This window comes from Cygnus olor, chromosome 1 (genome assembly GCF_009769625.2).
Source record: "Cygnus olor isolate bCygOlo1 chromosome 1, bCygOlo1.pri.v2, whole genome shotgun sequence".
NCBI classification, from domain to species: domain Eukaryota; kingdom Metazoa; phylum Chordata; class Aves; order Anseriformes; family Anatidae; genus Cygnus; species Cygnus olor.
The window spans coordinates 126,181,587-126,196,493 of record NC_049169.1 but is presented as its reverse complement, the minus strand read 5'-3'; the positions used below and the strand labels follow the sequence as shown (position 1 = coordinate 126,196,493).

The 14,907-nt window shown below is 40.2% G+C and overlaps 1 protein-coding gene across 10 annotated transcripts in view; it reads left to right on the top strand.

Moving 5' to 3' along the window:
• The first annotated feature begins 376 nt into the window (after positions 1–376).
• CNKSR2 (connector enhancer of kinase suppressor of Ras 2) overlaps positions 377–14,907 on the top strand; it is a 219,174-nt gene continuing 204,643 nt past the window's right edge. For 3 of the 10 annotated variants that reach the window (XR_005813858.1, XR_005813851.1, XM_040532022.1), the window contains exon 1: positions 386–1,007. Coding sequence is in view for 5 of the 10 variants with exons in the window: in XM_040532022.1 (XP_040387956.1) it covers positions 944–1,007 (64 nt within the window). In the remaining 5 variants the exon portion in view is untranslated. Of the gene's footprint in view, positions 1,008–14,907 lie in introns of all 10 variants that reach the window. The other 7 variants (XR_005813857.1, XM_040532065.1, XR_005813854.1 and 4 more) reach the window with 5 other exon arrangements.

Below are 14,907 nucleotides of genomic sequence, written 5' to 3'. Positions count from 1 at the left end.
CAGCCACCTCCCCTCGGTGCGGCACCTCAGGGGCCGCTGCTGCGGGCTGATCAGCCCCATTACCTCACCCTGGGAGCGAGGCAGGCGAAGTTAGGACCTCTCCTCCTCTTTCTCCTCCCCGGGCAGCCACCCCCCATTATCCGCACCCACCCGCCAGCGGGGCCATCACAGGCATTTAATAGCCGGGCTTTCCTAAATAAATAAATAAATAAATAAATAAAACATATATGTAGATAGAAAAAAACCTTCACCACCCACGCGGAGATGCTTTTTTCAAGGGGAAAAATAAATAAATAACCCCCAAAGAGCATCACGGCCGTCCTGCAGCAGGTGCTCGGCGCTGCCGCCCCCCCCCCCCGCACCTTGCGAGTCATCCCGGCCTCCCCCCCCACTCCCCCGCCCCGGGCGGCCGTCGGGTGCCGCTTGCCATCGCGCTGGGAGATATTTTCGGGTGGCAGGAGCCGCCTCGTCATTTCCGCCAGGAGGAGAAAAAGACACCGGCGCGGACAGAGACGCAGAGCCGCAGCCCCCCGCTCGCCGGGGAGCGACCCTTCGGCGGGGCCGTGTCGTGCGGTGCCGAGCCGAGCCGGGCCGGGCCGGGCCTGGCCGGGAGCTGCCGCCGCCGCCCGCGGGTCCACGGGGGCGGGAGGCGTCGGAGCGTGCTGCTGCTACCGCCTCCTCCCCTTCCTCCTCCTCCTCCTCCTCCCCCTGCCGCCGAGCCGGCAACATGAACTGAAATCCCCAGAGAGGCACAGAGGCGGCGAGCGAGCGGAGCGGAGCAGAGGCAAGCGGGGATTTAGAGGCTTTCTTCATCCTCCTCCTCCTCATCCTTCTCCTCCGGGGCAGCCCCGGCTCCGGGCAGCGCGGTCCCAGCGCCCCGCACAGCCTCGCCCCTCGCCTGGAGAGCGGCGGCCGCCCGAGCCCCGCGCCGCCGAAGCCCCCCATGGCCCTCATTATGGAGCCCGTCAGCAAGTGGTCGCCGAGCCAGGTCGTCGACTGGATGAAAGGTGAGCGGCGCTGCCCCCCGGCGTCCCCCCCCTTCCCCCTATCCCCGCAGGTGCGGGGGGCTCCGCGGCTTCCCTCGCGCTGGGGTCCCGCCTCCCGGCCCCGCCGGCTCCCCCCGCGGTTTTGGGGAGGGGGCTGCCTTGGGGTGTGGGGGCAGTGCAACCCCCTCCGCCCCCGGGCGTGGGGAAGGGGCCACAGCGACAGGGGGCGAGCCCCGCGAGCATCCCCGCCGGGAGCGGTGCGAAACGGCTCCCCAGATGTAAAAGTTTAACCTCGTCCGTGGGGATGGTGGGGGGGTGGTACGGCGGCGGCCGTCGGTGCTACCGGGGGGGCTCCGGGCCGGCTGCGCCTTGCCCCCGGCGGAGGGCACCCGGGCACGGCCGGGGTCGGGGTGCCCGGGGTCGGGGGTTGGCGCCCAGCGATGCCTGGTTGACGCTGACCTGGGTGCCCCGGGCTGCCTTCGTCGCGCTGGGACTGCTCCTCTGTCTTCTCGCGCTCCCTCACCTGTACTCCCCTCTCTCCCCCCAAATAAAGTCTCTGGAGAATAAAACTCGGACTTTCTGGAAATGCTTTTCTGTCGTTCTGAGTACGCTGCTTTGAAACTGTAATTTAAAAGGGTTTTCTTTTTCTTTTTTTTTTTTTTTTTTTCCCTTCTCATTTTTATATTCAGCTTAGTCCACAGCTGTGTTTTGGATAAATTGCCATCTAGTATTATATATCTTTTTATAAAGATAGAATGACCGGATGGGTACAACTTTTGAACAACTGCTACATTGTGGGAGTTCTTTATAACATGCTGCGTGCTACTAATGTGACAGTTTCACCATCCTTAAAATTTCAGGCACATAGCATATGTTTTCAGTTATTCCATCCTGGCATTTATAGCTGTTGAGTTATAATTATGTTAAGTAACGAACACAGTTCTGCTCTTTCTGAAGTGTTCTAATCCACAGAGTTATAAAAACAGAATAACGTGATGCTTCATATTCGAAGAAATTAGCAAACATCAATAAAAAAAATTGAAGGAGCTACAGATGATCAGCATTAAAAGCGAGCCCCTTTCAACTTCAAACTGTTTTATTACAGCCATTTAACTTCCAACATTTTTCCTTCTAAAAAAAGACTGCGTAGGAGTTTTTTCAAATCAATGTCTGAGATACCTCCCCCATATTTTGTGAACACACATGAAAAATAATGAATTTGCAGATACATTTCTGAAGTGTTTGCAAAATGCAGTAACACATCAAATGCTTTTCATAAATGACAGGTGAAGTGCACTACATGCTCTGTTTCTACATTGCATCAATATAAAAATCAGTTATTTAAAAACAAGAGGCTGAGTAAACGAAATCCAATATTAAAATTCTGTGGGGCTAGAGGAAGGTTTGTAGTTAAAAGCCCGTAAATAATGCATAGAGTTGTAGGTCTGTTTTTAAAAATAATTAAGTGAAGTTTACCAAAAAAAAAAAAAGTTATTGCAATCACACCTACAGTTTGGATTACAAAGCTTGTGTTTAAATGTTTAATCTATTTAGTTTGGTGCAAATGCTCATTTGTTTCTCTAAAGTACTTTCATTCTTACTGAGCAAGCAAATATATCTTGCTTCAAGCTTTCATTTCTTTATTTTGTATTCTGAATGGCAGACAAAACTTCATCTAGAATGACGTGCATAGAGATAAACCACCCGCCTTTGGCTAGAGTTCTTTGAGGAAAAACGCCTAGATATGTGATGCAATTTCAGAAACTGAGCCTAGAAATGAGTAAGACCGGCAGCTGTGTACAGGTCCTGTTCTGCCTGGTGGGCAACACCTCCCAAAGTTTGGGGGAAGGGCTGTAGTGGGTAAGGGCTGCAGCAACTTCGTTTTCCTCAGTTATCATCTGAAGTTTTGCAGAACGTTGTTACTGAAATCCAGGTGAAAAGAGGTTCTTCTACCTCTTTAAACACATTGTCTCCAACAAATTATGTTTCAGAAAGTCTCAAAAATAGCTTATGTTTGTAATTTGAAGAGATATCCAAGACAGGTAAATGCGTGAAGTGTGAATGGATATATCTTTCTCTTGAGATCTTTGGGGTGAGTGCATTAGTGGTTTGCATTAATGGCAGTCAATTCTGGTCTGCATAAATTACATTCAGCTTCAAGACACGAGGATATTTTGCTGAGTTACTGGAGTTATTTTATGGAATTATAAATGCTAAACTTGGTTTTAACCTCTTTCTTTAAATAAGTGCCCCTTTATGTAATGCGCCTGCTAAAAGCAGCTCTTTAAAGAGCATTCTTCAAAACAGATTTCAGTGTTCAAAGCACAATCCTTTCTGCAAAAGGAAAATCCTACTGTTTAACATTGTTTACAGTTATCTGAAAGCAAGGGGAAATGAAACACTTTAGATTTTATTGCTCTCAGTGCTTTTGTGATGGTCTTGCTGGTATGACCTGAACATTTGCAATGAATTCCCTGTCTGGAATTCTTTATGTAGGCAAAACAGCCATTACATCAGTGGCATTTTGTTCAGAGCAGTGGTAAAGCATTGGAACTAATACCGAAGATGTGAGAAACGAAGACAGGGAAAGTACTCCAACCCTGAGGCATTACATAAAAGTGCTGAGCTCCTGGCCGGATGGCTGGATGGGGAGTCAGCTCAAGACGGTGGATGTTCTCTGAATAAATACAGCCTCCCCAGTGTGCTCTCATTTTTTAATTCCTTAGTATCCACAGTTGTTTTCTGAATCAGTTACTGCTCTTTGGACTGTTGCTCTGCTCGTAGGTGGAGTTGGGCATGGAGTTGGTTATGTGCGCAAGTAAGCAACTATCTCAATTTTAACCTATGAAAACGTGTACAATAGAAGCTGTGGATTAAGTATGTGAGCTAGTTGGTGTTAACTAGTTAAAACTTCACAACTGAAAATGGCAAAACAAATGGAGCTTGTGTTAGCAGGCGAGTTTCTGTATATCTTTGAGGTGAACCCACTGACGCTGCATTAACTGTCATAGAGCTGGAAAAAGAGCAGATGAATTAGCTCATCGCTCCCACAGGATGGTATATTGTATGTGGAGGGTAAAATTAATATTTAAGTTGATTCAAGATGTGCATTATTTTGCTTTTCCATATATTTAGTACTAATTATAAAGGCCCTGCATGGATCAGTGAGCTGCAGCTTTGTCAATCAACTCCTCTGCCTCTCCTTTTGAGGACATATGTTGCTTCCACTCCAGCGTTGCAAGACGTTGACAAGTTGCATAGGCGAGCGCCGTTGAACGTCATGGCTTTCACTGAGTTGTGAAGGGAACGTGTCAGATGTGCTTTGGATTGCTAAGGCTCTGAGGAAACTCAAAGGCAAGACACGCAACTACTTCCCAACCATCAGGAGGTTTTTAACTGGGTCTTGTAATTTTGCTTCTTTTGTTTGAGGCTATTTATAATGGCTGTAGTTCGATAAGGGCTAGCAGCTTTTAACAACATTCTAGTTTTAATTCAACACTGTTCTTGCAATGGCAGAATCTGTTCAAAAAGCCAATCCACCTGGAAAAGTCAAAATTACCTTATCTAACAAAGCTTAAATATTTATTTTTTGTTTGTTGAATGATGGCTCATAGAGTTTATACTAAGCTCATATAGCTCACACAACAACTGTTGTAATGGTAGTCATACTGAAGAAGCTGAAATCTGAGGCAAGGAGGTGCTCTAAAGGCTCTTAATGCTAAAGAATTTGGCCTTTTTACCTATGTGAAGTCTACTGTATCAGCATTGAGAAGAATGTAAATCGTTAGGAGGACTGGGGAAAGAGAGAGTGGGGTGAATGTGTTAGCGAAGTGAAAGTGGAGTGCAGAAGTCCCCCAGTTGGATGATGAAACATTACATGGACTTAAGAACTGAGTTTCTGTCTGCTCTTCATGTACAAAGGTTCACGTCCATTTTCAGCAGTGTGTGTTTGCCTGGAGTTGTCGTGGGCTGCTGACCAGTTGGCGTAATGGGAATTACATGTTCTTCAAGAAAATGCAAGAGTTTCATGAAATGCTCTGAAACAAGACTCTAACACTTAATAAAAAACAACAACAACAAAAATGTGTTGCTGTGGGGACCCTTTTATTTCTCTTTCTGTGTCTGCACAGCGCTAGGACTTCTGTGGCAATACCCGGGTCCTGTTGCAGTCTCTGAACTATTAGGTAGCAACAGGGAAACAGGGAAGCTCATCAGTGAAGGCACATAACCTTTCACAGCACTGGCGTCTAGAAAATGGATTTAAGCTTTATAAATGATAAAAATGACCACTGTATCCAGGGTTGCTGTCAGGCCTACTTTAAAAGCTCTTTTTTTTTTTTTTTTTTTTTTTCTCCTTAGCTTTTTCTGTTATGGGCAGAGGTTAGGAGAGAGCTTTTTCTGGAGTGTGGGATGGACTGTGGTACCACAAAGGTCTATGAGCATCTGCCTTATGGTAGAGAGGTGGTGTGCTTGCCTATAGTTATGGGCCCTCATTTTGGGCTTTCAATTTTATCTTCATTTTCATTGGTTTATTGAGTTAAAGGTTCTGTTATATGCTACTTCCCTTCATGTTGTTTTTGACAGCAAATGCAAATATTAGAAGTAATACGAAAATTGTAGAGTTGTATCAGGGAAACAAAAGCTGGAAAATTAAGAGTATGAAAAATACTTGCATTCTGAAACTTTAGTTCACTGTGAGGGTTGTGGTAGATGACTGATGAGCTGCAGCAGAGTCATGAGCTTGAATAGTCATTGCTTATTGCCATATGTAGAATAGATCAGGTGTTTTACATTTCGTCAGCATTAAAACTTTTTTTTTCCTTCCAAGAAAAGCAAACTGAAATTCTGCTGTATCAGAAGGTACATATAGTACTCCATTAGCTTTGAAGTGATGCTATTAAATGGAGCCATGAATTTCACTGTAATGCCTAGCAAGAAAAGCTGTGGAAAAGCTGTAGAATAATATGAAGTAGTGCCATAGTTGGAGCTTAGTTTTGATGGACTCCTGAACTTGTTAATTTACATGTAGTTACTCTGTTCATAAGAAAGTAATAATAATTTCAGTAAGATAAGGCCTTTGTGGAGAGGGGAGTTTTTAAAAAGACTGATCGTCTCTGTCAAGGGTTAAACTGTACTTTTCCAAACTTTAGTTTTAAGGACCCCAGTGTTAAAACCGCAGTGAAAGCACCACTGAAAGATATCTCTCTCTAGCTTTTTTTTTTCTTTTTTTTTTTTTTTTCTGTGAATCTTTTACTTCTTACTTGCACTTATGACATTAGGAATTTTAATAGCATCATTGGCTACCACATCAGTCACAGCGATGTGTTTTAGAGTATTCTGGTTTGTGATTAGAAAACCTCTCCTGTCATTGTTTATCAGCAGAAAATAAAACTGAAATTGAAACTCCTGTGTGACAATGCCTAACAGCCCTGGTGTTGCCATAGCAAAGGCAATGTTACATAAGCAGCCGCTCCGCAAATAATTCACACAGCCAAATTTTAAGCATAACAAGAACATCCATTTCTAAATTAATGGTATCTCAGAAGGGAGCTTTCCTAGATGAGGTGATCTCACTCGTTGCCAAAATTAATGTGCTAGTTGGGAAGCTCTTTCAACACTGCCCCTTTACACCTTTATTTTGTTTGAACATATTGTTCTGTTTCTGAAACATCTGTTAGTTTAAATATGGCCTCACAATATGTTTTCTCAAGTGTTTTTTTTTTTTCTTCCAACAGTTCAGTGAAGTTCTGTATTCTGATCTTATTCAGATTTATTTGCATGTTGCTGTATTAAACCAAGCAATTTACAAATGCCTTTTCTGGTTAAAGCCTGTCAAGAAAAGCAGTGATGTAAACCAGATCATTTCTCAAATGAGAGTTTTGAAATATGTATACATACGTATTTTTAGAATCATTGGAAGTAGTCTTCCAGTGCTCTGATAATAATGAAAGAGGCAGTTTTATTTTCTAAAACCCAGACTGGCAAAGGATCTGTTCTTCCCGACTGATCCTGCAAAGAGTCAGCTAACCATTTAACCTCAGTAAAGTTACTGTAGCATTTGATTGTACTGCATTTCTCAGAGTCAGGTAGTAGTATTTGTTACTGATTTCCAAAGGAATAGGGCAAAGCTGTTTCCTGAGAAAATTCTTCATGTATAGGCTTGCATTCAGGGGTATGCTACTAGGAGAAAGAGGAAGCCTTTTCCTCAGGCTCCCATTCTGTGTGTCTTCTGTTTCTTTTTCAAGACGTTAGTATTTCCTAATTAAATCATAGGATAACCGGAATGGTGGTCATCTGCAGCAAGCACCCTTAGCAGGATAGCTTTAGATTCCTTGATCCAAATAAAACAAATTTGTACTACTATCACAATTATTGCTTAAATAATTTGTTTAATGAAACATTTAAACATTCAGTTTAGAAGATGAATGGTTATCAAAACAAATGCTGTTGGGTATGGACTCCCATGTATATTACTGAACAATTCAAATTCTGGAAGGTCTGTGTTGTGAAACTATGAATACCATATTTTCTTCATTCTAGTCTTCCAGCTTTTCAAATGCATCTACTTTTTTTCTAAAAAGGTGAAGAAGTATGGAGATGGAGTTCAGTTGTATTTCTCAAGAAGAAAAATTGGGGTCGGGGGGGCTAATATTTGACCCATGTTATAGACAAAATACAGAGGAAATGAACTGCCGTATGAACGTCCTTGCAGCACTGAGCAGGGTATTTAATTTCTTATTGTGGGACAGTTGGGCATAGCAGGACGCTTGCTCTTAAATTTAAGATAACCTCCTCTCCTGGAGCAAGCATCTGCTGCTTCTGACAGTATTCCTGCAAGTGAAGTGTTGGAAGACACAGCTCCATCAATCTGTGACACCCAGGATGAGCATCATTCATGCATACATTTCTCCCTCGTTGTATATGGGGGTTAGAAGTGATAGAAGATAACAGGTAGATGAAGTGACTTTTTTTTTCTCATTTATGTTTCCAGTGCAGGGATCTCTCAAGTCATTTTAAAGCACTAGAGGCTTGAAAATCTAGTGGGATTTTTATTTTTATTTTTATTTTTTGTTCTGCCTATCTGCCGAATAATGTCATCTCTGAGAAAATAGCTGTGGATGTGATCTTTTAGGGTATTTGGCTTTTTTTTTTTTTTTAAAGTAGAAATTTAGGGCACTTGATACCTCAGATGAAGTGCCTAGAGCAGTAATTTCAAAGTGTTTGGCCTTACATGATTAACATCTGCTACAGTGCCATATGGTAGGAATTTCCAAGTAAACTGTTAATTAATACATGAGTGTACCAGAATAAGCCGTAATTAAACTATATTCAACTGAAGTGTATTATTTTAATATAGTGGGATGCAAAGTGCTGTACTTCTGTATTATACCTTTTCTATTGTGTGAAAAAGAGGGCAAAAACTTGATGAGAATGAACTGAGCCTTCAAATTAAAGGTTCAAGTGCTTTTTTTCTATAAACGGTTTAAGACTTGCATCAGCATCAAACATCCACTGATTTAAGTGGAACAGGGTCTTCCTCTTGGTAATGATGAATTTTAGATTGCTAATGCTGTGGAGACTCCTCTGCTAGGATTTTACTGGCGTTTGGACTCTAACACATGGGGACCCTGTACTTTCATCTGGTGAAGCCAGTATGTTAAAAGTGGCAGTGTGCGCTGTGCGGGTAGTCAGTGGATGTACAGCTGAGCTGTCCAAGCATGTGAGCCATGTTCATATCACTTTAGATATCAAGCCAGCAGGCTCTTATGAATTCCAGAAATGGCAAAAACCATACCTTTTTTCCGTTCTTTTAAAAAGGTACAGACCTGGCTGCTGGGTGACACTGCCTATGTGTCATGCCTATGCCACCTGGGCTAGTACCTCCAGTGGGACAAAATCATCCTGTTTGAGCTGGTCAAAATGATCTGGAGAAGTGTTGGGTGGGAGCTAAGGATGAACACAAGCAGGGACTCCTTGGTCCTCTTCTATAGAGCAGGATGTACGTGCTGCTGCTGCAGAGCTGGCTAGGTCACCTCTTGCTTCCCCCAGAGGATGGTTGTTGGTCCTATAGAAGTTTATAACTGCTTTTGTTAAACTGTAGAATTTATTTTTAGTTTGGCCAGATCCACCAGTTGCCAATAGCTACAGCTATAAATGACCTATTTTAAAATAGACTCTTCTCTGGCCTCCCTTCTTTTTCTCTTTCCCTTCTCTCCTGATAAACTTCATGTCAGTAGGAAGGTAAAGAAAATCTTCCTCTGCGTAATGAGGCCAGGTAAATATAGGCGGGACATTTCTATGTTGAGTAATTCACTAGATGGCATTCTTTGCTCTGAGTCAAGGCTGAAACCATTCCTGGGGGTGCCAAGAGTGCTTAGTGTTTTTTAGTGAGATTTGAACCTGAAGTCTTGACCAGGAATGGTTCCTGAAGGTCCACTGGCATTCTTCATTATAGTGGGGTATTTAAGTCTAGAGCCCTGATTAAATTCCATTTTAATAATTGAAATCTTTGTAACTGGATCCCCGTCACTGGTATCCATGACTGAGCTGTGTCTTCCTTACTTTCTTTAACCGCTTTGTGGTTTTGCTGGGTGCTTTCACAGAGGTGATATTTTGACTAGATGTTGTAAGATCTGTGAGGCTCAATGCAATTCTTGTCCTTGTTTTGTTTCAGCTTTTCAGGAAACTGTAGTGGAATGACCTGTTGAATGTAATGTAGAAGTTGCCCTCAGAAAAAATCTAACTTATATTGTATATGATCGACTATGGTGAATATACATTTGTCCTGCATGTGTAAACCTTCTTGAAAATTGCTATTTTTTGTTTGCTTGTTTTTTTTCTTGTTTTTGTCTTATTAAAGCATAACTGAATTGTGGGATGAAATATCAAAAATCACCTTCTTGAGCATACAGCACTGGCTGACTTCTAGCTGACTTGTTTAGTGTTCTTTTATTGTCATGGGCAGAACCATAATATCTTTGTCTACATTTCTCTGTAGAGATCAAGTATGACTCTTTTTGGTAGAGTTTGTTTTATTAGAGCCAATCTAATCTTAAAAATAAAATAAAAAAAATAAAAATAAAAACGCTAGGGTGTTTTTTTATTTTTGTAGTCTGCTTGAACTTGTTTCTAAAACTCTCTGTAAGTGCACTGTGATGAAGTGGTCATTACTGCTTTTCAGAGAGGTGCTTATTGCCTTTTTTCAAATATTGTGGTCTTACTGTTAGTTTAACCTCAAATGTGGAGGCTTATTGTTTCTTAAATTTCTCTTTATGTCTTTTAGTATAGTGTTGAGTGTTGTGTCCCATAAGTCCTCTTTAAAATATCTGTGGTCAGTAATTTCACTGCTGGATACTGGGCTTTAAATTAGATGTAATTTTCATTACTTTAGCCATTATTTCATTGTATGTTTTAAACCATATGGATCTTAGCTGTTTAATGCAGTCTGTGGTCAGAAGCCTATTTCTGGAGCCCTTATAATTGAGTCCAAGAGCACAATGTAGTGTGAAAAACTTGTCATGCTCTGTATGTGGATTTGAGAAAGGTTCAGCCTGGAAGAATAATCATTGCACATAAGAAATTTCCATATAAGTGTCAATCTGAACGTTTGAAGGAAGAAGTACCATTTATCATCAGAAAAATAAGAGAGTTAGGTGTATGACAGTGCTCTTTAAGAGGCAAAAAAAAAAAAAAAGAAAAACCCACTCATTTTTTTTAATAGGGCTGTTTACTTCATAGCCTTCAAAGTATTGTTTTAAATATCTGCTCTAGCAAATTACATTGCTAGCATAGCATTTAAATGCCTCTGTGTGTTATGAGGCTACCCTCAGCAGCTGAAGAAAGCGAAATGGTGCATCATTAAACTTCTGTACTCCTGATTAGTGTTTCTTAGTTTTTTTGTTTTGTTTTGTTTCATTGTAAATAATGGATTTGGTGTCCTGATAACTATCTTGACTTGAAGAAGACATCTGAAGAGTCATAGTAAAGCTAATGAAGGTGCACTATCTGTTTCCTTAATGGAAATGTCAGCACTTGAAAGTGATTTTACAAGCTCAGCCATCCAAGGCCTTGGGAAAAACAAAATCACTTTTCTACAAAAATATACCCCATGTACTATTCAGTAGATGAATAAAAGATACAATTTGTTGTGGAAGGCTAAAGGTAGTTTCTTTTCAGTAACTGAAAGTTTTCAAAGTTTAGAGGGAGCTCACTGATTTTTTTTTTTTTGCTTGTTCTCTTTTGGTCAATAAACCCCTTTTCAGTCGCTTATTTGGACATAGTTTACTTTATCTCCTTCATATTCTAGCCTATCTATCTTCATTCATATTCTAGCCTATCTATCTTCTATCTTCTATCTATCTTCATAGCCTATTGTCCTTCGGATCCCTCTAGGTCACACTGAACTATTCAGTTATGAACAGGAGGTAACTAGTGCTAATGAGACATAGATGAGTAAACCTGAACAGACTGGACAGTTAGTTACTGCCTCTGGTGCTGTTATCTGATCATGGGATTTTATCTGTGTTCCTAAAATGATGCCTTCTGAATGAAGGTGTGGTGGCACACTCTAGGTGGCTGCCTGGGCATCTGAATGCAAGGGATTGTGGAACAGGGACTTGAGTTTGCAAGATACTTTGTCCTGAATAATTTTCATCAGTGCAGGTCAGTGCAAACTCCTGTTTACTCCTGTTTGTGTAATAGAATAACTGAAAATATAACTTCAGTGGGTGGAGTTCCTTCAAAACAAACAAACAAAAATTAACTGAGGACTTGCCTTCTAACTGAAAAGAAGGTAAAGCAGAATAAAAAAAAATAAAATAAAATTCTGCCCAGTCACTTAAGAAAAAAAATAAAAGAACCACACCTTAGAAAATGTTTCGTTTTCAGTTGATAGTATATCACAGGCTGTGGTGAGAGTGGTGACATTGTAGATCCAAAGGAAAGATGAACATGCTCATAACTCTTCAATTGCATATATATGAAATTAATTCAAATAACAGGCAGAATTAAATAACAGCTAGGAATTGTAATGTTGTCGTGTCATTTCATTATATTTCTTCACTTTGTATAGGTTCAGTAATGTGGTCTATCTTTTACAAGGTAATTGACTTAAAAGCAGACAGTTCTATTTATCCTAAGAATTAGAACTGTAAATCCTAAGCTTGTACCCTCTCTTTTGTTGTGCTAAGATACTGGAAGCAGTTTCTTACAGATTCTTACAGATTGATTAAAAAATCAAAATTTACCTCAAGAAAGAATTAAAATGAAACTGTGGCCTCTGAAGGGAAAGATTAATGCATCAGAATTTAGTTAAAATCAGTAATAAAATTTTGTAAAATTACAAATCTATCTAATTTACTTCTCTCTTAATAGATGGAAGGAATCTTTGGAAGTATTAAGGTAGTTCATAAATTTGTGGCACAAAGTTTTTAAGTTCAAAATATTTCAGTAATGTACAATGTCATAGGCTGTATTTCCTGGAACGAAAATGGCTTCCAGATTACAGTAATCTAAAAATGAGTAAATATATAGAAAGAGCCTATAAGTGTTATGATTAGGTATTCAGATCTTAAGAGGTCATTTTTTTCTGTTTATACTGTTAACTATTTTAGGATTTTTGTGTCCCTGTGAAACAGCACAAATTGATTAAAAATCAACCTTCAGTGTTGAGAGAAATAAATACATGTGGATCATCTAGAAGAATACATACTTCTTTCGTGTAATCAAATACCATCAGAACAATTGACTTGAATGAACTTTTGATGAGTACTTAAATGTGCTGCCTGTAAAGTTATCATCATATAGCATATGAGAAGTAAACTAGATAGGAGTTCAGAGGGGTCAGATAAGGCCAACTATTGAGTTATTTGCCTGCTTTTTTTTTAACCATTTTTTCCCTTCTTTTAATGCATTTTTTGCTGTGGCATATGTGACTTTATTTAAGTTTGCTCTGTGCTCTCTAATCCAATTGCTTTGTTTAATCAAATGAATGTTTATTTTTTTTTTTTTAATTTTGGCTTTTGTTTTTAGCATTAAATGTGCATATGTAGTTAGGATATGTATTAAAGATTAGATTCTTACAATGGGATGTGTGCCAGCTCTTGAAATGAAGTCATGCTTGTCGGGAGATAGTAAATAATAAGCTTCGTAGGGTTTAAAAGATGTCTTGCAAAATATTAGCCCCTGTAATGAGCACAAAGTGACAACAGCACATAAATATCAATTGTTTTTCTCCAATGGATCTGTCTGAATATGAGTTTTCTTAATTTGAATTAAATTTTCTTTTGCCGGCTTAATGAAACAAGCAAGAAGGGATGTTTGTCCTTTTAGAAACCACAATTTCCCATCCCACAACAATGACTTGTTTTGAACTGAAGGGGAACAATCCAACATTCATACAGCATCTTGTATCTTTGTTCACTAGACCACATTAAAATAAGAAACTGCTGTCCAGTGAGTCCCTGTTTAGCTGCAAGGGGGAGTCATGGATTCCTAGCTTTGCTTTTGGGGTGCTTCATATTTCGTTTTTCATTTTATTTAGCATCATTTCATATTCCTGGGAACAGGGGTTTGAAGCATAAGGTTCCCCATGCTGTTAAATATCTTGAGCTCTATGGCACGTGAGCATCATGGTGTGTGAGTACACGTGGTGCTGGTGCACAGGTTATCATCAAAAGTGGCATTGGCTGGAACAGGATCTGGAGACAAGGATGGATCTGTCTCCATGCTAATTCGATCAGCTGAAAATATGCAGTCATAAGAGTTAGTGTTTTTTGACGACTGCAGTTTTAAATTCAGGCATTTAATTTCTGTCTTTAAGTGCATGAATCTTTCCATGGGTCAAGACAAAGTAACTCCTCTGCTCATAATCTGGGCAGTTGTGTTTCTGATGTATTCCCTGACACCTGTGGGAGAAGGGGAGCTGGTGTAGCCCTTCTTTGTGGGTGCTCTTCTAACCCAAAGAAGGGAGAAAGTGGTAATGGTACATTGGGACATTGTATGACAGAGAAAGTGGAGTAATTTAAGTGTAGAGGAGGAAAAAAAGGGCACAGAGCACACGTTCTCAATCATTTTGCCTTTATGTTAAATTAATTTTTCATATTTTAAGTTATGTTCATAACTTAATTTATACATGCAGGTTTTTTTTTTTTTTAATATTTGCTTTGGGAGACACGGTATGAAATGGATGGAACCATGGAAGAGAGAACTGCCTGCTCTAATGGGCAAATATTTCATGTAGATTAATAAAAGAAAAACAAAATCAGGTAATGGAGAAAATGTTATCTATTTAGTAATACAGGTATGCTTACCAAGGAACCAAACCTCTAGTATCTGGTGCTGAAATTAAGTAGCCATTATGCAAAGTAACAGCATATTGCTATGGGTATCCAGGTCTTAGATGCACCATTTTAATTTTTTAAAATGTTTTTAGCTAACACATAAAACTTAAGTATTCAATACTGGAAAGCCTTAAAAATCCTACACTGCCTTTTGTAAGAAACCACTTTCTCAACTGCCTGTCTCAACCAAATCAGAGAAAATGGTTCGTTATACCACTTTTTTTTTCTTCATTTTTTTCCCACGTGCTGCTTTACCCTCTGCATTGTTTGCATTTCTTTGGTATTAGTGGTATTTCAGTGGCAGGTAACGAGGCTGCTCATCACCCACTGTACTGCAGGTCCTCCGGGTCCTCCTCATTACAGGGGAGGGAGGAGGTTAAATGCATTGTGTGATCTCTACTTTAAGTGCACTGAAGCATTTCTAACTGACTGGCTTATTTTTTTAATGAAAGAAATTTGTCTTGTAACAGCTTTATATGCCCAGCTAATTAAAACCACTCCATTATATTGCTCTCTATATATCCTGTTTGGTAGGCAGAAAGCATTTGCTCTTTGACAGATTCATTTCTTGCTGGTGTTGG